Raw genomic sequence first — 20,894 nt, 5'->3', positions numbered from 1 at the left:
TGAAACTTGCACAAAACCTCCCCTCCCCCGTGCTTATCCTTGGGAATGTAGAGACCTGACCTCAGTCACAATAAGTCACTATCCCTGGCCCCCACATTTCCGGACAGGGGAAATCTAGACTTCAAGTCTAGACCCGAGGCGAAGTCCTAGTGCTACTGCTAACTGGCTAGATGACATTGAGCAAATCCCTTCACCTTGTGAAGCCTTATTTATCAAATGAGGTAAATAATAGCACTTTAGGTTGTTGCAACCATCAAATAGAAAAGCACTGCACTAATGTGAAGCATAGGATTGTTTTTCATGATTCCTTAATGAGGAACAGATTACTCTAGGGGTTCAGACTTCAGCTTCTGAGTTCTGTGGCCTTGGGCAAGTCACTTACCTTTCTCTGAACTTTGGTTTCCTTACCTTTCCAATGAGATAATAACATTGCCTCCCTTATAAGATTGTTCTTAGAATTAAATAAAACAATGCCTCAGTAATGCCTGGCGCAGAGTAAGTTCTCAGAAAATGTTCGTTATCATTATTATGTATATCTATATATGATGTATGCACAATATATGTTCTATTATATATCATATCATTATTACATAATTGATATTAAATATTAAAATCCAGGTAAACTGGAAGGAGAAAAGACTGAGGAACTATAAAAAGAAGGAACGGTCTGCCATTTGGAGTTTTGTTGGCTGAGTGTATGAGTGTGCAGGTATTTATGTCTGCACGGATGGGTGGATATGTAGCAGGGAATGAACCTGCTTAATGAGTAGTCTAGGTCTTTTTTTTTAGCACTGGCTGGTGGTGGGCCCTGGCTCCCCTCTCTCTCTCTCTTCTCCATTGCCCTGCTTCCTGCATCCTTGGACAGGCTGGGATTTGAGCTAGTGCCCTTCTGACACTGTTCCGTGCTCCCTCCTGCACCGCCAGTCCTCCTAGCTGCCCGTCCTCTCCCTCTCATCACCCCCAGCAGCAGGAAACCTGGGCAAACGGCCCCTGAGGGCAGCTCGCGTCGCCCAGGTGTAGAGGCTGCCATAGGGCGAGTGTCCTCAGCACACGCTCGCCGCGCCCCGCACTCCCCGGCTCCGTGCGGGCAGGCAGTCAGTTGCACGCATCAGCCCAGTGTAGGGCGAGTGCCTTTGTTTGGGCCGAAGCACCCGCCCCCACAGCCCTCCTGCCGGGCCCTGACCGCCCCTCTCCCTCTGTGCAGTGTCCACGGGCTCCGTGACGCAGGTGTCGTCGGTGAGCACAGACTCGGCCGGCTCCTCGTACTCCATCAGCGGCATCCTGGGCATCACATCCCCCAGCGCCGACACCAACAAGCGCAAGAGAGATGAAGGTAAGAGATGCCCACGCAGCCCTGTCCGGGATGAACCCGACGGGCTCTGGTGTGGGGTGGATCAGTCAGAGGAGGAAGCGAAGATGCCCACTGAGCACCTGTTTGCCCGCAGAGCCCCTGAGTCCCCAGGTGGGGTGGACACGGGGAGGGGCTGAGTGCTCTGGGAGAGGCAGGCAGGCTGCTGGCTGGGACTGAGGGTTTCTCACTGACCCGCCCTCATCTTCACCTCTTGGGTGGAGGCAAGTGGGCCGGCAGAACCCTCCTGCCTGAGCTTTGTGGTGTGTAAGAAGACCCGTATGCAGATCTGATGCCTGAGGGCAGGGTGTGCAGGGTGTGAGCAAACGGTTGTCCCCTCTGCAGAGGGAGCCCGGGGGGAGAGGGGGTGCTGCGTGCCCTGCAGTGAGAGGTCAGCAGGTGGGTTCTTGAAGGGCTGTGCACAGTCTCCCAGAAGGCCTCCAGTAGTGGTGAGGGTGGGGGCTTTGAGGAAGTGAATCATTTCATCTCTGCCCTTGGGCCTGGAAGGAAGGAGTACAGAGGCCTCCTGGGGATTACCAAGATGGCAATCTTCCCAGTTCGTTTTTCTCAGCCCCTGTGTGCGCCTGCTGCCTGGGTCTCTGGAGCTGGCCGTCTCCGTCCCGGACATGGGCCCACCTTTACCCGGCTCTCTGTGGCCTGGATGGGCTGCCAGTGTTGCTGACCCCTAGGAGTCTGTAAGACATTAGTCAGGAAAGGAAAAAAAAAAAAAACGCCTATGGTCTAGGGCCTGAGAGCCGCGTGACCGAAATCTTGATTCAATTATTCTGTTCCTCAGCACAATTCCCTTTCTCAGCTCCCTGTAAGGGATGTATGTTCTCGGGAGCACGTGCCTAAGTACTTAAGATCTGTAACTAGAAAAATGAGTCGGCCCGGCCGTGGATTGGGCTGTGGTCTGCGTGTCCTGGGCAGTGCAGAGGCTGGGCCTGAGGTCTCCGTTTGGAGCTGTGGGAGAGCGTGGGGATGGTTCACGGCTTCGGAACCCGCCTCACCTCTTTCCCCTGTTCTTGACACTCGGAGCAGATGTCAGAAGTGTTTAACTCAGCGGGTGCTGTGCTGTGTTACCGCAGGAGGCAGTGGGCCTACCATCTCTGTTGGTTTATGGGGTTGATGCTGTCATCTTTTCTCCCATTGTCACCTGGACTCGAAGCAGATGTGCCCAAGCTGGGGTCCAGCTGTGTTTGATTACGGTGGAGGGGCGGGTTGTGTGACGCTCCCTCACAGGCTGAGGGATCCCAACAGAGATTTTTGGAGAAATTAAAAAAAAAAAAAATCTGGTTTGATGTTTACCACCAAACAGACAGGTCCTGATTTTGGCAGGGGGGACGCTGTTTTACCGTTGCAGAACACTGTACCAACTTTCAGTCTCTGATCAGCGGCCACTGTTTAGCCTCTCAAGCTGCTTTAAAAGGTCTCCAGGGGCGTCTGGCTGGCTCAGTCGGTAGAGCCTGCCACTCATGATCTTGGGGTCATGAGTTCAAGCCCCACGTTGGGTATAGAGCCTACTTAAAATAAATAAATTTTAAAAAAATGTATTGAGTGGTCAGAATGCAGGTGTGTTGTTGGTCTCGACTGCTCTGTGCCATCAGATCATTTCTTGAGGATGGTGGCCCATTTGGGGTATTGACCTTTAAGAAGGACAGTGACAGATGAAGATGTGTCCAGGTGGGTGTAACCTGGATGGACAGGGGTCTGGATATCATAGCACCTGGAGAACACCTTGAGGCTCTAGGGCTGTTTTGATACAATGAAGAGAAGAATGAGCAGGACTGGATCGTTGCCTTCAAATATTTGGGGGGCTGTCATGGAGGGTGAGAGGAATCAGACTTTGCTGTGTGGCCTTCAAGGCCAGCGTTGCAGCAGATGCAGAGGAGATTTCAGCTCAGTGTAAGAAAGAACGTGTAAATGTGAGAGTGGTCTGGGGCAAATGGGGGCTACCTTGGGAGGTAGTGAGTACCCCATCACTAGAGGCATGGAAGTGAAGCCTAGATGACCATGTGCTGGGGCTGCTGTACAAGAGTATCAAGAATTAGATGTAGGATTGGATAATCTTTGACATGAAGTTCTGATGCCCAGAAAGACCTGGGAAGTGATCTAGTCTGTGGTCTGTGGCCTGGGGGCAAAGGGAGAATGATTTGTTGATGGTCCTGGAAGCTGACAGGATTGGGAAGAGCGGGAGGCAAAGTTGAGGGAAGGGCCATGAGGGAGAGAGGCATAGTGGGCCAAGGGGAAGAGGCCAAGAGGAATCCTCACTCCCATTTCTCAGATGAGGTGACTGAGGCTCTGTAGGGTGGTGTCACTCGCTCCATTCCACTTTGCAGTCACCTCCAGCTAGGACTTGGCTATTTCCTGGTGCCACTCTTCTGCCCAGGCCTCAGGGCGGGGGGAGGGGGTGGTGGTGGTGGTAATAGAGTCTAGTCACAAAGGGCTTGCCCTCTAGAGCTCACGGGCTGGCAGGCAAAACCGACAAGCCCGAAGCCCCTCCAAAGGTGGTGCTGTGATGGGCAGTGACACCAGGCAGGGAGGGGTGGGCTGATTTTGACCAAAAGGATCCAGGAAGGCTCGTCCTAGGAAGTGACCCTTTATCAAGGGAAAAATATTTTACATTGCTTCTGTTTTTAAATTTAAAATAATTAAAATCACATGAAATTTAAAATTGAGTCCCTCGGTTGCACTAGCCACATTTCGTGGTGTTCAGTAGCCTCCTGATGTTGCCCAGTGGCTACTGTATTGGGTAATGTGGCTTTAGTACAAGTGCTTGGCACATAACAGGTGCTCAGTAAGTGGACTGGATCAGTCATATGCCTGTAGAGCGTTCATAATTAGTAAGCAGGGGGAGTGGATAATCTCCTCAACCTGGAAGGTTTCTGTTTGGTATTTTGGGCTTCCACAGAAAGCTCTATTTGAATAAAGAGTTCTGTAGCAAAAACAAACAAGTTAGAACAACTGTTCAACTAGTGGATTGCCAAGGGCCCTTTCAGTCTAGAAATTCTAGGACTCTCCCCGGGACATTTTGCCTCTAAGATCAGCTTTGGGGGTATGGCCACTGTGTCCAAATCTCAGATGAGCTGTGTGTGGCTCAGGTGGCCGAAAAGGCCCTGGGGCCTCTGAGAGCAGAGCTGGAGCGGCTGCAGGAAGCTCCAGGGAGGCAGAGTACAACTCAGTGCAAGGAACAGCTTTCAAACTAACAGCCAGGCAGGGCCAAGGATGGGAGCATTAGGTTAGAAAGGTAATGAGCTCCCTGTCATCAGATGTGTGAGCAGGGGCTAGACAAAGGTGAGGCAGGAGAGGCAAAGAAGGCCTTCTGGTTTGGACTCTGTGACTTTTGAGGCCAGTTCCAATCTGGGTAGCACGTGGTTCTCTGACTGCCTGTCTGAAAGTGGTTCTACTACTTGTTTTCCCCTCCTGCCGCCTGACTTGAAGGCGGCCATCCACATGGACTTGACTGGGCAGAGGCCACACCACACAGGTTTCTCTCCCTGGCCTGCTCCTTGGCACAGGGCACAGCGCCCAGAGATGCTCAGGAGGCCTGTGGATGCTACTGAGGGTCAGGGGGCTGTGCTGCCCAGGCGGGGGACACAGCCTTCTCTCCTACTTGGGCCAGCCTGAGAGCTTGCACAGAGAAGTCTCTAGCATAGGCCTCAGAAATCCCACTGGCTAGGGGGACAGGGCCTGAAGCGCCCCCCCCCCCCCCCCCCCCCCCCCGCCAAGAAGGCCCGTAGGAGGTGGTGGCAGGTCCGGACTTGGCCGGCAGCTGGAGCTGGGAAGAGTGGCCACAGGTGAAAGGGCAGCCCCACACCCTATTTCTTCCTGGGCCTTTGATCTCTGATGGGGCCTCTGTCCACCATCCCTGGGCCACCCATTCAGGTCTCTTCGACTTCCCCCTTCCCTTATCCCCCCACCTGGAGTTTGAAAGGCCCTGAAAACACCAAGGTCAGCCGAGTGAGAATCCCTTTTCCTAGCTCAGAAAGCTGCGCAGTCCAGCACCAGTGTGGACTGTGGGGGCCTGAGCTGCTTTTTGGGGAGTAAAGGGCACATTGCAAGTGGAATTTCTGGCCTTCCGGACCCTGGACTGCTCTCTGCCTGAGAGGGCACAGTAAAGGCATCTAAAACCCCTAGGTGGCCTGTCCTTTCCAAGAGCTGCCAAGTCCAGCAAGACCCTCAAGGAGAGGTTTGGGAGCATTTAGCTGGACCTGTCATGACCAGGTCTACCCCTCTTTCTGGGGGTGCTTGTCTCCTCTATGTCTTTGTGTCTCTCCCCATGTCTTTCATTTTGGAGGTGCATCTCATCCAGTGTTATCTGCCTCTGTTTATGTTAATAGACTTTTTCTGTATCTGCTTCTGTCTCCTGGTCTAGCGCTCTCTCTTTCTCCCCCGCCCACACACTCTCTGTCACACACTGTCTCACGCGCACACACACACACACGCCCTCTCTCTCACACATTCTCACAACACTCTTTGTCATAAAATCTCACACATATACACACACTGTCACACACAAACCCTCTCTCTCACACATACACACTCTCTCTTTGTCACACACTCTCATACACAAATACACTCCTCCCATACCACACACACACTCTCTCTCTCTTTTTTTTTAAAGATTTTATTTATTTATTTGAGAGAGAGAATGAGATAGAGAGAGAGCATGAGAGGGGAGAGGGTCAGAGGGAGAAGCAGACTCCCCGCTGAGCAGGGAGACCGATGAGGGACTCGATCCCGGGACTCCAGGATCATGACCTGAGCCGAAGGCAGTCGCTTAACCAACTGAGCCACTCAGGCACCCACTCTCTCTCTCTTTCACAACACTCTGTCACACACTCTCATACATATACCTACTCTCACACACATACACACAACCTTTTACACGCTCACACACATATACACCTCTCTCTCTCTTATTCCTCTCTCTTTCTCTCATACATACTCACTTCCTGTCTTCTTATATTCGCTCTTGCTCTCCCTCTTACCAACCCCCTGCTCCTCTCTTGCCTAGGTTGGAAGCCCCAGCTCAGCCCTGCTCTGCAGACCTCCATGGGAACCATTGCAGGGAGGGAAGGGCTTTCAGAAGCTCCCAGACCACACAAGGCCCAGGGCCCCTCTGAGCATGGGCAGACCCTGGTCTTCTTCTATTAGGACCCTTGTCCTTGCTGGACACTCAGACCCTGTCTGCTGTCCAGGGCTTGGGATGGAAGGCTGGAGCAGAAGGTGCAGAGACCCCTCTCAGATTTCCCAGAAGGGAATGGGATGTGTGGAAAGGTCAGGATTCCTGAGTTATGAGTTACAGGCAGCCTTTGATTCCACAGATCTCTGATCTTTGGAGAGCCCCAAATAAGATGGTGAGGTTATCGAGGCAAGGACAAGGCTCACAGGCCAGGGACAGAGTGATCTGAGGCCTCACTGTGGTGACATCCTCGGCGAGTTACTTAATCTCTCTGACCCTCTACTTTGTCATCTGGAAAGTATAGGTAGCACAAGCCTGGTGGGTTATTGTGAGGATAAAATGAAATCATACCCTTAAAGGGTTTAGCCCCAGGGCCTGGTCATAGAAAAAGCTTAATCAGTGGCCACTGAGGGAGACTGGGGCTGGAGGGTGTGAGGCCAGCCCCTGGCTGCAGGCAAGCGGGCTCCAGCCACAGTTCTCTTTGGTTGCTGAGACTAGATCTGCCCACCGCCCACTTCCTGCTTGTAAGACGACTGTTGTGGCAGGAAGACTGAACAACAGTGCCCCCACGTGTCAGCAGCAGAACGAAGGGCCACTTGCTTTGCTTTGCTTCCTTTCCCCAGGACCTTGGTCTTCCAGCCCCCTTGATGGAAGAATAAAAGGATCAAGTCTCAGTTGTCCACAAAAGAGGCCCTAGGTACACAAGAGAGTTTCCAAGATAGAGGGCAGAAGGCAGAGCACCTGGGCCTGGGAGGGCTGGGGGTCACCAGCTTAGACCTCAAGACCCCCCTGTTGGAGTAAAGGGCCTTGGAGAACATCTAGGACATGTCATGCCAGTTGTTGTTCAGCTGGGAAAACAGGCTTGGAGAAGAGAAGGGGTCCGACCAGGTCACAGAGTAAAAATCTGGAAAACGCAGAGGGAGAGAATGGACTCTTCAGAATATCCTTGGTATCCTGTTGCTATTCGACGTGACAGGTCTCTTTCTTCTTTCCCATCTCTCCCATTCTCCTTGGTCCGGCTGCTGCCCCCACTGTTGAAAGCCACCAGCAACCCCATCAGCTTGTGCTGGGAGGCTGGGGGAGATGGGGGGGAGGGAGGCCGACCCCTGCTGATCTCCCAGGGCTAACCTTGGCTCTTGACAATGAGCCCTGACCTTCCTGCCTTGCCTCCCATTCCTCTTCTTCATCCCTTCTGTGCTTCCACTCCCTGTGCATTTCTCTGAGCTTTCCTGTCTCTGGGCCATTATCCACGCAGGGCCCTCCCAACAGGAATGCCGTCCTTGATGCTGGTCCGTTGACCGGGCCTGGTTCCCAGTGCCAGCCCACTCCCTGAGGGGGATTTCCAGTGTTGGACCAGTAGTCCTTCACAGCTGGCTGAGGCCCTCAGATTCATCAGGCCCAGGATGGAGGCCACACAGGCTCTGCAGAGAGGGAAGGAAGTGACTACCATTTTGTCTCGATCTTTCCTGGGGCTTCACCAGAGCAGGCCCCATTCCCTAGCCCTCCATGAGGTGTGCCCTGGATGTCTCCTCAGGCTGGCCCTGCAGGGGGCCCTTCTCTGAGTTCTTTTTCTGTCTGTGGAGGGCTCAGGACCAAGGTTCTTGCTGGGAAGGGGATCACTTAGAACCCAGGTGGCAATGGCCAGCCTGGCTGTCATGCTTTACTTGGCTTGCCTTGCATTTAAAATAATTTTGAATTAGTTACTGACATTTAAAAATTGGGAGATTTCATATATGGATGTTTGGCTTTTCTTGGGAAAAAACCCCCAAAACCCCATTCTGGCCACACTGGACGGGCTTTCCCACATAGCAACAGTGGTCTGTGGCTGTTGAGTCTGCAAACCTCAGACTGCTCCCTACTCCACTTGCTGTCAGTTAGTCATGTTCCAGTTTTCTCTACCCAAAGGCTTTTGAGGTTTTGGAGTCCTAGGATGGACTTTGAAGAACAAGTCTGAGTTAGGTCTATGGCAACGGAAGCCTGTGGGAGGCAGCACCCTGACTGGGCCCAGTGTTGCCGTGTGTGTGTGTGTGTGTGTGTGTGTGTGTGTGTGTGTGTGTGTGTGTGTGTGTGTGTGTGTTGTCAGGGAAGAGGGCAGTCAGGTTCTTAGGCCAGTGGGGGGATGGGGTAGGGAAGGCAGTAGGGCAGGGTCAAAGAGCCATACCCCTTGTCTCCCAGAACAGTGAAATTGAGGTCATTCAGCCACACCCACCAGAAGAGGTAGTCCAGGTTTGGAGGGCATAGGCTTGGCCTCAGGGCATACAGGGGGTGCTTAGTGGCATTGACGATAAGGACCCAGGTTTCCATCTCCCAGCCTGGCTGGCCACTCTCCCCTGTCCTTCTGGCCTTGCAGACGTTGGCACTCTGACAAGTGTCAGTCTTCCTTGGTAAAGCAGGGGACCTGAGGCCAGGTGCCAATTGGAGGGGCTTCTTGGGCCTTTCCCTAGTGCCTAGGGCCTATCCCTTGGGTGTTGGGGGGTCAGGTTTCGGTTCCTCCTGGCCCCCGAGTCCCTGAGTTTCAGTTTGATTCAGTGAGTGAGAGCCTGTGTGAGAGCCAACACCATTGAATACCCCCTCCACCCCTCCCTACCCCTGTTTGCACACTTGCTCTGCCCAGGCCTTCCCCTCTCAACCCCCAGCTCCTTTTCTCATGAGCTGTGGGCATGTGTTCCAGAGAACCCTGGGAAATGTAAAGGGTGGGCTGGCAGAGTGTGAGGATCTCCATTCAGGGAGTTGGTTCTGAGGTCAACCAGAACAAGAGTTGTGGGATCAGCTGAGAGGACAGCTTAAGGGATATAGAGCCTCAGCCACAGGGGGCAGGCTCCCTGCTGGGAGCTCCAGGTGGGATGCACTTGCCTTTCTTTACCACTCTGTGTGTCTGAGGCCCTGTGGGCCAGAGGTTCCCATAGTTCCTTCTCTCTGGCTTTGGAATACAGTTGAATCCTTGGCTGCAGTCTGCAGTTCAGGGGCTTCACAGGGCTCCAAACTACTAGAGGCTTCTGAGACAGGGGCAGGAGCCCGGAAGGAGGGGTAGTAGGACCTCTGGGTTCCTGTCCTGATTCTGTGGCTAACTTACTGGTGACCTTGGAACCCCTTCCTCTCTCTGGGCCTCAGTTTCCTCATCTGTAATATGGGATCAAGGAATTCCTAAGGTTTTTTATGGCACCAAGAGTCCAACCTTCTCCTAATCCCATCTCAAGTTCTGTTGCAGTATTTTAGAACAGTGGTTCTCAAACTTTTGGTCTTGGGACCCCTATAAACTCTTAAAATTTATCAAGGACCCCCAAAGAGCTTTTTAGTTTATGTGGGTTAATTAAAACATAAAAGTTTAAATATTGACTTACTAATTCATGAAATAAACAAGTAACATAAGTCATATGTTTGAAATAAGAATCATATTTTCCAAACCAAAAAATTTAGTCGGGAGTGGCATTGCTTTACAATTTTGCGAATCTCTTTAGTATCTGGCTTAATAGAAGACAGCTGGATTCTCCTATCTGCTTCTGTATCCAATCTGCGCTGATACCATACATCCTATCACCTTTGGAAAACATCACTGTATATTTGTGAGAGATTGAGAGTGAATAGGCCAATAAAATCTTGGTTTTATTGTGAAAATAGTTTTGGTTTCACAGGACCCCCTGAAAAGGTCTTGGGGACCCCTTAAAGGGGTCCCTAGACTAGACCTTGTGAATCTCTGCTTCAGGCTACTGCAAACCCTGAGCTTGCTTACTTATCACTCCTACAGAGAGGGAGAACAGCTAAATGGTTTTAGTTAAAAGGAAAGGTACCCTCAGTTTCCTCCATACTTAGCTCCTGAAGGCAGTGGGAGCCATGGCAGGTCTTTGAGCTGGGGAGGGAGTAACATGCTGGGCTTTGGAAACCCTCCCCTAGCACATTGGGGTATACAGTGCTTGCTTGTCTTCCAAGCGTGAGCTCCCATAGAAAGACACAGCTACTGAGGTTTCCCTCATTTCCAGCAGAGTATCTGTGGGGGTGGAGGTCTGATCTCCCTCCAGCAGGCTTCCTTCAGGGTAAATAGCAGCCACCTAGTGCTCTCTAAGAGCCTGGGGAGTGGGCATATTGAGACCCAACCACATCTCCCCATCCCGGCTCAGCTCTGCACTGGCTGGCAGATCCCTGAGACCTCACCCTGGGCATAGTTTTGGTGAGGAGAAAACCACAGAAAATATTATTGAATAGGAATGAAAACGAATAAAATGAAATAAAGTAGTAGGTTTGGTATTTATCTTGACTCCTGCTATTTGAGGAAAAGAGGGTCTGAAAGGCAATTGAGACAGGGGAGATTTCTGTTTTGATTCCATAGGGGCTTCTGGGTGTTTCTGGAATGCAGTAGTTGGTCACTGGCATGTGTGTGTGTGTGTGTGTGTGTGTGTGTGTGTGTGTGTGATTTCACTTTGGAATGTCCAGTTTTCGTGTTCAGTGGTACAAGTTTATCACTTGCCTGTCTTTCCTTGGACTAATGGACTCACATGGAGGAGAGGGAGAAAAAGAGAATGTCCTAAGGTCATTTGAGAAGAATTGAGAGACGGAGGCTTAAAGGTGTTAGAGAAGAAGATGTGTATGAGGAGCAGATTGCTTGCAGTGAAATGAACTGCACTGTGTGTGAGAGGAACAGAAAAGCCCGGCCGGTGGAGAGACTGGAGGGGGCAGATGAAAAGCGACAAAGGGGGCAGACACTTCCTAGTACTCGCCACCAGGTGGCACCATTGACCCAAGACAGCTTAGTTGCTGTCCTGGGTTGGGGACTAGAGGGGTAACAGAGCAGTGTGTCCTGGCCATGTGTGAACTTTGTGTGCTTGTAACTTAGTGGGGGGTGGCAGTGGCCAGGGAAGTGGACCATTTCCCTGAGTCTCACTTCTTTCACAGCATTTAGTTAGGGCGGGAGGGGGCTGAACCGTCCTTGTTGGGGATCAGTCTGGTCCTTCCTCACCTCCACGGTGCAGGTATCTTGATATAAACCTTCCTGGGAGTCAAGTCCTTGGTTCTCCTCTGACCTTTACTTGCTGCGTGATCTTGGGCAAGTCACTTCTTTCTGAGTCTTGTTTTCTGCATGTCAAAATGTGGAGATTTGAACAAGAGGTTTAGGGGATCTTCTGGGCTCTGACATTCTGTGGTGTGCCTGAGGGAACGGGAGCGTTGGAGTTAGATTCAGGATCATTCTCTGTCAGCTGTGTGACCTTGGGCAGGTCACTTCCCATCTGCGGGGTTAGAGTAACCCTCCCTCAGACTCTTATATAATGTAGCAGGTGGGAGAGGCTTTGCCATCTTTTTTGGTCCTGTAGGACAGGAAGGGGTTGCAATGGATCGTTTTCCCTGGAATTTAAGTTGGCTGGAGGCAAACATTCCACAGCTTAGAAAGTTTGTGCCTCTGCCTGTGACCACAAATAAAGGCCTATCACAGGTGTTTGCTCAAGGGCACTGCGTCTCTTGAATCTACTCATTTCTGTCTGTCCCTACTGCTACTGCCTTGGTCCAAGCACTCTCTCCTCTTGCTTGGACTATTACTGTTGCTTCCTTGTGCATCCCCACCTCCAATGTCCCTGACTTCTCCAAAGAGTCCACTTTCACAGAGCAGCCCCAGCTATGCTTCTGAAATACAGTTCTTTTTTTTTTTTTTAAGATTTTTATTTATTTATTTAACAGAGAGAGACACAGCGAGAGAGGGAACACAAGCAGGGGGAGTGGGAGAGGGAGAAGCAGGCTTCCCGCGGAGCAGGGAGCCCGATGCGGGGCTCATTCCCAGGACCCCAGGATCATGACCTGAGCCGAAGGCAGATGCTTAACGACTGAGCCACCCAGGCGCCCCTGAAGTACAGTTCTGATCAGTGACTCTCCTGAACGGTTTTCAGCCTGCAGATCTGCCCATTGTTCTTGGAAGCCTACCAAACTTCTTAGTGAGGTTACAATGCCATCCTTCCCTGGTTCGGGCTCCTGCCCATCTTGTGAGCCTCATTCCTTTCCACCCTCCTTTTTTCATGCTTATTCCAGTCACACCAAACCTCTTTCCATGCCTTGTTATTTCCTGCTTGCAGCCGAAGGGATCTGAGCACGGGTTGTAGAGTCAGGCAATGGGGGCTCGGGTCCTGATTCCAGCCATACCTACTCATGTGACTTTGGGCCAGTTATCTGATCTCTCTGAACCTCAGTTTCCCCATATGTAAAATGAGGGCACTGACTGTGCCTGTGATTGGGCTATTAGGTGGATTGATGAGGAAGGTAATGCTTGAAAAGTGCCCAAGGTGACCCCTATGCAGGATACGTGCTCAGTAAAGGCTGCTTTTTTCTATGATGCTTTTCCCACTGCTTGGGAAACTGTCCTCTCGCACCCACCATTTACCCAGGTGACAGTCCACATCTTCAGGATCCAGTGTGAATAGCAGCACTTCCTCAGTGATGGCTTGCTTGGTGCTCACTCCTGTTAGCTCCCCTGGCCCCACCTGCAGCACACAGAACCTGCCTCTGGATAAAAATACCACAGCTGTCAGTTTTCTTCCCCGTGAGACTGTATCTGCAGTGGTCACCATTGTTGCCCTCGTACCCAGCACGGGGACTGGTTCCCGGTAGCCAGTATGTACTGAATGGCGGGGGTGGGAGTGGGGGACAGACTCTGGATATCATAGAAGCCTGGAGCCCATCTGGTCAGCAGGTATGGGCTGCTGTGTAGAACCCAGAACCTTGTACCTCAAACATCCATCTGCTCCTGCCTGACCCCAAATCCTCTGTCCTCCAGCCTCTGTCGTCCGGCCCCCAAGAAAGGATCTCATAGCAACCATTCTGGAGGGGAAGGGAGCTCTCTCATGGTCTAAATACACATATACACGTACACGCGTGCACGCGCGCACACACACACACACACACACACACAGACACCCATGCTGGTGCCTTCAGCCCTGGTCCTGCTTGCCTTCCCTGAGCATGTTATCCAGTGTGTATAGATCATGGCCCCAAATCACAACTGCAGTATGGCACCACTAGAATACCCAGCACTTATTGAGTGTTTACTATATATATTTGAAATTATTAATGCAGTTAATACTCACCACAATGGTACCAGGCAGGTACACTTATCATCCCTGTTTTATAAAGATTCAGAGATCCAGGAAGTTGCCCAAGGTCACATAGCTCCAACACTCAAGGGTGGCAGTGTTGGGACTGGCACCTGGGTGGGTGGTGGGCTCCAGAGGAGCCTCATCTGCCATCCTGATCTTCCTCTCACACAGTGTCACAGCAGGATGACATCAGTGGGAATTCCCCCAGCTCTCAAGTCACTTTTTTTCCTTCCCATTTCTGCCATCCCTATCACCCTGCCAGACTGAGCTCAGGGGGTCCTTGGCTCAGAACATGCTTCATTACTCAGGTGCCCCACTTCTGAGTTTTCCCCCGACACTGCCATGCACACTTTGTTTTCACACCTTCAAGTTGGTCAGTTTCAAGTGCAATAATTGGCTGATGACATGTAGCCTTTAAACCACAGCAGGGTAGTGCAGTGGGTGGGCTAGAGTCTGGACCCAGCCCTTCCATTGACTAACTGTGTGAGCTCTGACAAGGACCTGCTTTGAGTTTCAGTTTCCTCACCTGCCAAAAGGCGATAATAATTCCTGCTTTTCCTGGCAATTAAAAAACGTTACTTGTGATATTTTGATAGACACTGGCACATGGTAAGTTTAAAAAACAGCTATTATTATTTCTGTCATCAGAGCAAAGGGTTTTTACACTGAATTCAGATTCCTTGATGACTTTGTTGAGAACCTTCTAGATTCCCAGCTCTTTTGCTTTCTCCTTTCTTTTTAAATTTTTATTTAAAAAATTTATTTATTTGAGAGAGAGAGCATGTGAGTGAGTGGGGGGGGTGAAGGAGCAGAGAGAGAGAGGCATAAGCAGACTCTGCTGAGCGTGGAGCCTGAGATGGGGCTCGATTTCATGACCCTGAGATCAAGACCTGAGCCAAAACGAAGAGTCAGATGCTTAACCGACTGAGCCACCAGACGCCCCCTCCTGTCTTTTTTTTTTAATGATTTTTTAAATTTTTTTAAAAGATTTTATTTATTTATTTGAGAGAGAGAGAATGAGAGACAGAGAGCATGAGAGGGAGGAGAGTCAGAAGGAGAAGCAGACTCCCCGCCGAGCAGGGAGCCCGATGCGGGACTCGATTCCAGGACTCCAGGATCATGACCTGAGCCGAAGGCAGTCGCTTAACCAACTGAGCCACCCAGGCGCCCTTTATTTTTTAATGATTTTATTTCTATTGCTAGGACTAATGATAGGATTATTCAGGCAAGGGGTTAGGAGAAAAAGAAAGACATACCCACCAGAATTTATACTGGCAGAACTTCAGCTCTATATTTCAAGAAGCTACTAATTCAAATTGTGGATGAGGACAGCTTGCAGAGGCAGGATGAGCCTGACATGCGGCGGAGAGGCCTGGGTTCCTAACCCCGGTTCAGCCACTGTCTTGCTGTGTGATCTCAGTCAGGTCCCTCCCCTCCGGGGACTCAGTTTGGATGTAGTGAGCCCAGACAACCCTTCCAGCTCCTAATCCTTCCCTTTCCCTCCTCCCTCCTCCCTGCTGCCCCCTCCCTCCTCCTCCCATCTTCTCTCTCTCTGTTTCCTTTCTGTCTGAGACACAAATGCCATCCAGCACTCTTGAATGGGACTTTTGTTCGGCTAACATCTCTTTTCTGAAAAGGACCATCGGTCAGGTTTGTATCTTTTAAATGCGGGCACATTTTATCAGTTAAGAACCTGCATCCCCCCCCCCCCCCAAGACATAGCCTTAAGGAGCAGACAAGCTGCGAAGGGGAGGCTTATGGGAGACAACAGAGGAAAAATAAATAAAATCTCTTTGGGGGCCTAATGTGTGGTCCCTACAGAAAATGCCTTCTTTCCGAGGAGCCCACTTTCCTGCTCTTGCCATGACCTTAAGCATTTTCCAGCTCCACTCCAGTTATGATTCGTGTCCCTCTCTTAGCTTAGCACAGAATTGCGGGGTGTGGGGGGGAGGGCAGAGCTGTGCTTGATTGGTCTCCTCTTTGAGATGGGCTTTAGAGCACTGGACTTGGAGTGACAGGGCCCTGGGTGTGAGTGCTGGTGATCTGGGACAAGCCATTCTGGGCCTCAGTCTTCTTGGCAAAAGAGAACAGAATGCCTTCCTCAGAGTCTTGTGCAGACTGGGTGAGAAGCAATGTGTGAGAAAGTGCTTTGTAAACTGTAGAGCTCCGTGCAGGTGTGAGAGGGTTCTTATGCTTCATGTCATGAGCCTGTTCTGTGACCTTGAACAATTCCTTAACTTCTGCAAAGGTCAGCTTTGCCATCTGTAAAATGGGAACTACCTAGGTCATGCAATTACTGTGAGAATTCCGTAATGGGTGTGAAACCCTTGGCCCAGTTCTTGGCGGTGGCAGGCGCCCAGGTCGAGTTCAGCACCCTGTCCCTTTCCCTTTCTCATTTCTTCACAGCCCTACCCCTGCGAGTCCAGCGCACAGTCATTATGCGAAAGGCTTCTGAAATCTGGCTGCCCAGGCTGAAGGCCAACTGGCCGCTCCTTGGCTGGGATATCTCGGGCGACTTCCCTAACCTGGGCCTCCATTCTGGAAGGAATGGAAAAGAAGGATAATAGTAATGTTTCCTTCAGAGGGTTGTTGAGATTAGACTCTGCTCAAACACCGCTCCGCCCAGAGTCGGCGCCAGGTGAATCTTAGCGGCTCCGAACGGCCCGGCCGGTTGCGGGCCCCGGGCTGGGCGGCGTCTCTTTCCAGCCCCCAGGCCGGGGGAAGAGTGCCAGGCCTGAGCGGAGCGGAAAGGGGTTTACTCAAAGTTGCACCAGGATTCAGATGCCAGGATCTTTGAGGAATTTCCAGGGATTCGGTCAGAGCCCTCCCCGCCCCCCCGCCCGGTTCCCCTCGGCCGGAACGGAGGGCAAACCCCTTCCAGGAGGGCATTGGGATTGTCCTCCGCGACGGGGAAGGAGAAATAAATTCAACCGCAAATTCAGACCGCGGCGCAAAAAGAAGGGAGCGCGCGGCGCCCTCGGGAAGGAGGCGGCCTGCCGCCCGGCTCCGCCAAGCATTTGCAATTTAATTGACATTTGGCGGCAGGAAGCCAATCAGTATAAGTCAATTGACGTTCGGCGATAAAACTATGCGGCTGCCGGGCGCTCCCCCCGCCGGCGGCCTCGCCTGGGCCGCGGGGCACAGCGTGGCGGCCCCGGCAGGTAACGGCGCTGGCGCGTGTCTCGGCCCGCGAGGGGGCGGCGAGCGGCCCGCTGATAGCCGCGCAGCCCACGGCGGCCGGGAGAGGCCCCTAATGAATGACTTTATTTGCCGGGGCCCTGCTGAGAACAATTGAGTTTGTTACGGTAACAACGGATGCCAGCTTTCTGGGCCCCGGGGAGCGCGGGCGCGGCGGCAGCCGGGAGCGGGGCAGCGGAGCAGATGATGCGCGCCGGCGGCGGGGACCCGGCCCAGCGCATGTCAGGAACCCGGGGATGCTGTGCACCCCGCAGCCTGCGGAGGACAGGCCGCGCTGCCGGGGCGCTTGGGACGGAGGTGGATGCTGCACACCGCTCTCCCCTTGGACCACGGTGCAGAGTTGGGATGGCAAGATGCTTCTTGCATGTTGCACTGGCTGGTCCTCCTGCGGTCCCTGCGGCCTCTTCTCCCCTCGGCCCCTGGGGCCTAGAGGGTTCAGGTCTGGCTGGGTGATGCTTTGACATCCACTTTTTGTCTCTTGCACGAGTGGAAGAGTAGAAAAAGGCAGAAAGGCATCTCTGCTTCGAGTGCCATGGCTTGACAAATTCAGGGCTGGATTTCAGCCCACCGTATGTACTGGCATTGTCTCTATACCCTCCCGCCCTGGAGAGGTGGCCTTCCCTCCATTTCTATCCCCAGTCTGGCATCCCCGGGCTTTGTGGCATGGCACCTCCCACAGGAAGCCCTCCTTGCTCCCACAGAGAAGGCTGTCAGCCATTCAGCCTCAGTGCCCAGCATGGAGCCCGGCACAAAGCACAGAGGTGGAAGGAGTGGATAAGAGACAGGACTTCTCTCTTCCTTACAATCTCTTTCTTTCCTTCTGGTTAGAGACACCAGAGTGCCTTCTCTTTTTTTCTGTTCTGGTTCTCTTTTCAGACATGCCGTCATTCATTCACTCAACAAATAGTTACTGAGAGCCAACCATGTGTTAGGTACTCTGGTACTAACAGGTCACTGCTCTTGGGCAGCTTGCTGGGTCAGTGAGAGAAGATAATGCACTTCGTATGATAAATATGTCAGGCACCTGCCGTGTGCTGCATAATGCCCCAAATTCCGAGTTGGCAACAGCTTAATAAAGGTTTGCTGAGGGCTTTTCCCTCTGTCGTTGCATTCAGTGATCCCTAGTGCCACCCTGTGACAATCACCCTTATTCACAGATGGACACACTGGTGCTTAGCGTGTGTAAGAAGCAGCATGCTGCTGTGGAAGGAGTCTAGCGTGGGAATCTAACACTAGTTTGGCACGTGAGCTCTATTTTCTTCCCTCCTGTGCCCCAGTATCCTCATCTGTAAAATGGGGGAGTTGCAGTTGATGATCTCTGAGGATCCGTTGAGGATGAGTGGTCCACAGGGGAGATGGAGACAGGACACGGGTCTCTGTTCCCAGCCCATCGCCCCCTGGTCTTGCAGTGTGACCAGTGGAGGAGAGAATACTCTTTTTTCTCAGCCTTATGAGGCTGGCAGTGAGACAGAGGCACTGACAATGTGGCAGGCACTTGCTCCCAGCAGCCTTAAGAAGTGCAGGTGCCGGGGCGCCTGGCTGGCTCAGTCAGTGGAGCGTGCCACTCCTGATCTTGGGGTTGTGAGTTTAAACCCCACGTTGGGTGTAGAGATTGCTTAAAAATAAAATCTTTTTAAAAAAGGAAGTGCAGGTGCTATTCTATTTCCTTTTTGCAGATGGAAAAGATGAGAGATTAAATCACCAGTCCAGGGTCACACAGCTAGTACGTGCAGGGCCGGGATTCAGACCCACACAGTCTTGTTTCCGAGCCCGTGCACTTACCCGCTCTACTCGTGGCAGGAGTAACGCCTCCTCCCACCCCTCCCCTACTCTTACACCTCGCCCCAGGCTTTGTCCCACCTCCCCAGCTCTCTGAATTCCAAGCGCATTCTGCATGTTTGCAGGATAGCAGGAGCACTGCTCAAGGTGTCTTTCCTTCCCCTGGCCTTTTGGTCTTTCCTTTGTTACAGTCCCCCGACAGGAAGGAGAAGCTGCTGCAAAACCTGAGTCCCTTCTTGGCTCTGTCCTAGCTGGATTATTGTATTTGGGAAATGGATTTCCAAAAAGGATAGGGGTAATCCAGGTGTTGTCTTTTAGGAACAAGCTCTCACCATTCATGTTGAGGAACTACATTTATGTTATTATGTTTTAAAGATTTTATTTATTTATTTGTGAGAGGAGGGGGAGAGAGAAAGCATGAGTTGGGGGAGGGACCAGGGAGAGGGAGAAGCAGACTCCCTGCTGAGCAGGGAGCCAGATGCCGGGCTAGATCCCAGGACCCTGGGATCATGACCTGAGCGGAAGGCAGACTCTTAACTGACTGAGCCACCCAGGTGCCCTGGAAGTACATTTATTTTAGAGTTAATTTGGGCACCTGTCTTCCTGTCTCTCAAAAGGGGTCTGGAGAACTCTTTCTGTCCCTGGTTATATCCCTGTTTCAGGAAGACAGATTAGGGAAGAATAATGCCTAACATGGGACAGTCTTAACAGGCAGAACTGGAGGGGCCTCAGAAGACATATAGAGTGATTACCTGTCAACTCAGTGTCCCCTCTTTAAAACAAATATTTTGTAGTGCTTCCTTTGCTATCCTAAAATGAAATTTAGAAACAATATAACCTACCTACACATATAATTTAAGAAATCAATTCAGTGCCCCAATTGTGACAAAAGAGGGAAAGAAAAATAAAATCATAATAAAATGATGTATTTCATTATGTAAATGCTCAGGCATGACTACACCAGAAGACATAATAGTCAGTTGCACTTATGCATAGAATCACCATGAACGCAGCAGCTACAAATGTGGACAGCTGTGTTTTTTGGCAATACCAATTCTTCTGGTGGTGTTGCCATCAATAAACTGATTTTCTGAAATTGTGAACATGTCTTGATAAAATTCCAACCAAAACAAAGAATAATCTTTCCTCTATGTGGTGGTTGCATTCCTGGAAAAGTCAGTGTAAATTAAAACGCTAAATTTGTGTAAGCAAAACAGTTAGGTTCATGGTTCCGATATTTATGAAGAGAGTTTTCACCAACCTGAATGTATGATGGGTCATTCCAAAGACGTGTGGGCACCAGGCAACTCTTCACTGTGCTGGACCGGGCTGAGTGTCCCCCCCCCCGCCCCACCCACTAAATGCCATCATTTCTCTCCACTAACAGAAACTCACAGATTCCCCACATTTCCTCTGATCCAATCATCTTTGTTGAGATCCACTGAAACAAACAGTTTCTCTCCAGGGTCCCTTCCTTTGGGAAGTTCTGTGACTCTGTTAAAAAAACAAAATCTGGGGTGCCTGGGTGGCTCAGTCGTTAAGCGTCTGCCTTCGGCTCAGGTCATGATCCCAGGATCCTGGGATCAAGCCCCGTATCAGGCTCCCTGCTCAGCGGGAAGCCTGCTTCTTCCTTTCCCACTCCCCCTGCTTGTGTTCCCTCTCTCGCTGCGTCTTTCTCTGTCAAATAAATAAAATCTTAAAAAAAAAAAACAACAAAATCTGCATTTGTTGTGCACCTACTGTGTGCAAGACCTGGCACTGGGAAGATAGAAACGTGACCTGCTTTCTATCTGGGCTGTGAAAGATGAGCCCCTACACCATGGGTGCCAATCTTCCAGGAGGCCTCTGTTCTCAGGCACAGTCCCCTACCTCTGATCTCTGTTTGGGATACTCTCTGTCTCCTTCCTCATACGCGCAAGCCCAAATCCTGGCTCAAATGCCACCTCCACCCTCCAGGAGGCTTTCCCTGACTGCCCCCCTCAATACCAGACGAGTTCTCTCTATTTCCGGGCCCCCATTGCCTGCTGTTTGGGGTCCTCTAGGGTCCTTGCCCATGCTTGAATCAGAGCTCCATCTCCAGGCTTTGTGTCCCTGCCAGAGAATGGGTTCCCTTGAGGGCTAAGACTGGGTTCCCTTGCGGGGCTATGCTTGCGGTCAGAGCACAGGCAAGAGTTGGTTGAATGCTTGAACCAAGAGATGCAGCTTAGCCAGGTACCCTTCTCTGTGTACATCTTGTCCTTTTAATTAAGCAAATGAAATGGCTTCTCCTGTCCTCACGCCCTGGTCCTCATCAGCTGACATGAGATGGTTGCAG

At 51.5% G+C, this 20,894-nt stretch overlaps 1 protein-coding gene across 2 annotated transcripts in view; it reads left to right on the top strand.

The window, feature by feature from the left end:
• The window catches only part of PAX5 (paired box 5), a 190,203-nt gene that overhangs the window by 29,897 nt on the left and 139,412 nt on the right, over nucleotides 1-20,894 (top strand). For both annotated transcript variants that reach the window (XM_088019276.1, XM_028108737.2), the window contains exon 5: nucleotides 1,205-1,333. In XM_088019276.1, coding sequence (XP_087875402.1) covers nucleotides 1,205-1,333 — 129 coding nt within the window. The remainder of the gene's footprint in view (nucleotides 1-1,204; nucleotides 1,334-20,894) is intronic.

This window comes from Eumetopias jubatus, unplaced genomic scaffold (genome assembly GCF_037043125.1).
Source record: "Eumetopias jubatus isolate StellerSeaLion01/CBP00866 unplaced genomic scaffold, mEumJub1_p1.0 scaffold_15, whole genome shotgun sequence".
Lineage (NCBI taxonomy): Eukaryota > Metazoa > Chordata > Mammalia > Carnivora > Otariidae > Eumetopias > Eumetopias jubatus.
The sequence above is the reverse complement of the archived record's forward strand: the minus strand, read 5'-3'. Positions and strand labels throughout refer to the sequence as shown.